This window comes from Prunus dulcis, chromosome 8 (genome assembly GCF_902201215.1).
Source record: "Prunus dulcis chromosome 8, ALMONDv2, whole genome shotgun sequence".
Classification (NCBI taxonomy): Eukaryota; Viridiplantae; Streptophyta; class Magnoliopsida; order Rosales; family Rosaceae; genus Prunus; species Prunus dulcis.
In genome coordinates, this window is record NC_047657.1 from 11,752,542 (window position 1) to 11,753,825 (window position 1,284).

The following is a 1,284-nucleotide window of genomic DNA, read 5'->3' on the forward strand; positions in this document are numbered from 1 at the left end:
CTAAACACACAAATTGGCCAAACCAAACGGACTGGTTAAGCTAATGGCCGGCCTGGTTATGTTTGGAAAATCCAAACAGATTAGATCACCAGTTCAGCTTTTCATTTAAGCTAAATGAATGCATTTTTATTTTAAAGTGCTCTCTCTCACTGCCTAATGCAACTATGCAGGGTCTGAAAAAGCAGAGGACCCAAGTCCTCCATTTGGCATATTGATAAAAGCATTATATAAGCTAGCTGTTTCTCATTTTCTTTACAACACCAGAAAAAGCTCCCAGAAAAAGCTAAATCTCCCTCCCATTTGAAAAGGGCTTTTCTTGGGTTTTGTCCCCCCCAAAACATTCCCATACAGCCCTCCCTCTCACTCCCTTCTCCACCTCTCTTCTTCCCTTCCTCTCACAAATTAAACAATCCCCATTATTCTTTCACATGCTTCCCATCATCTTCCTTTTTCAGGGAAAAATCTATCAATCCAGCTGAAAAGTTAAATTCTAACCAAAACAGAAAACAAAACAAAAAAAGAGAAAAGGCTGCAACTTTTCTCAGTCTCTTCTAAAACCCTCAAAAATCTCACCATTTTTGGGATTCGAAAACTTGACACAAAACCACAACTTTCACTTATGGAGCAGCAGCTGCAGCCACCGCCCACGGCAGTGACCCAGCAAGCCTACACGACCCATTCGGGTCACGGGTCGGTGGGACCCGTGATTGCAGTGGTTGCAGTGATCACCATCCTCGGAGTCATAGCCGGTATGATTGGTAGGCTCTGCTCGGGTCGTCGGATCATGGGTCATGGACGGTACTATGACTTCGAAGCATGGGTCGAGACAAAATGCTCATCGTGTCTAGATGGCAGACTAGACCCTCCTCCGCCGCCTCTGGCTGCAGTCCCCGGTGAGAATGTTCTGGCGGCCGAGGCAGCAGACACATCACCAGAAATAAAGGAAGAAGAAGAGCAACAACAACAGCAGCAGCAACAACAACATCAACAACAACAACAGCAGCAGCAACATCAACAACAACAACATCAACAACATCAGCAACAAGAACAACACAATTTACATGCAACAAGTAGTAGTGAGTGTTAATGAGAGGGAGCTGCTTAATGCTATTTGGTAATTGGGTTATGCTTTTTAATTGGGTAGTGGATATTTGCCTTGTCCAAGGTTGGGCTTTATTTGTAAGCTTCTTGCTTTCATTTGTTTTGTTGGGCTCGTTTCCTTTCTTTTGTTTTTTTGGTTTGCCATTGTGGTGGGATGTATACCATTATTCATGACTCATGAAC

The 1,284-nt window shown here is 43.8% G+C and overlaps 1 protein-coding gene across 1 annotated transcript; it reads left to right on the plus strand.

Moving 5' to 3' along the window:
* Window positions 1-1,284, plus strand: LOC117638090 (putative uncharacterized protein DDB_G0294196). The gene has a single exon (XM_034373186.1). It carries the CDS (start codon window positions 620-622, stop codon window positions 1,085-1,087), a length of 468 nt encoding a protein of 155 aa, XP_034229077.1. The 5' UTR covers window positions 1-619; the 3' UTR covers window positions 1,088-1,284.

What these genes read in the sequence shown, in the direction of transcription:
- LOC117638090 (XM_034373186.1), top strand. Translation starts at nt 620, where the DNA reads ATGGAGCAGCAGCTGCAGCCACCGCCCACGGCAGTGACCCAGCAAGCC.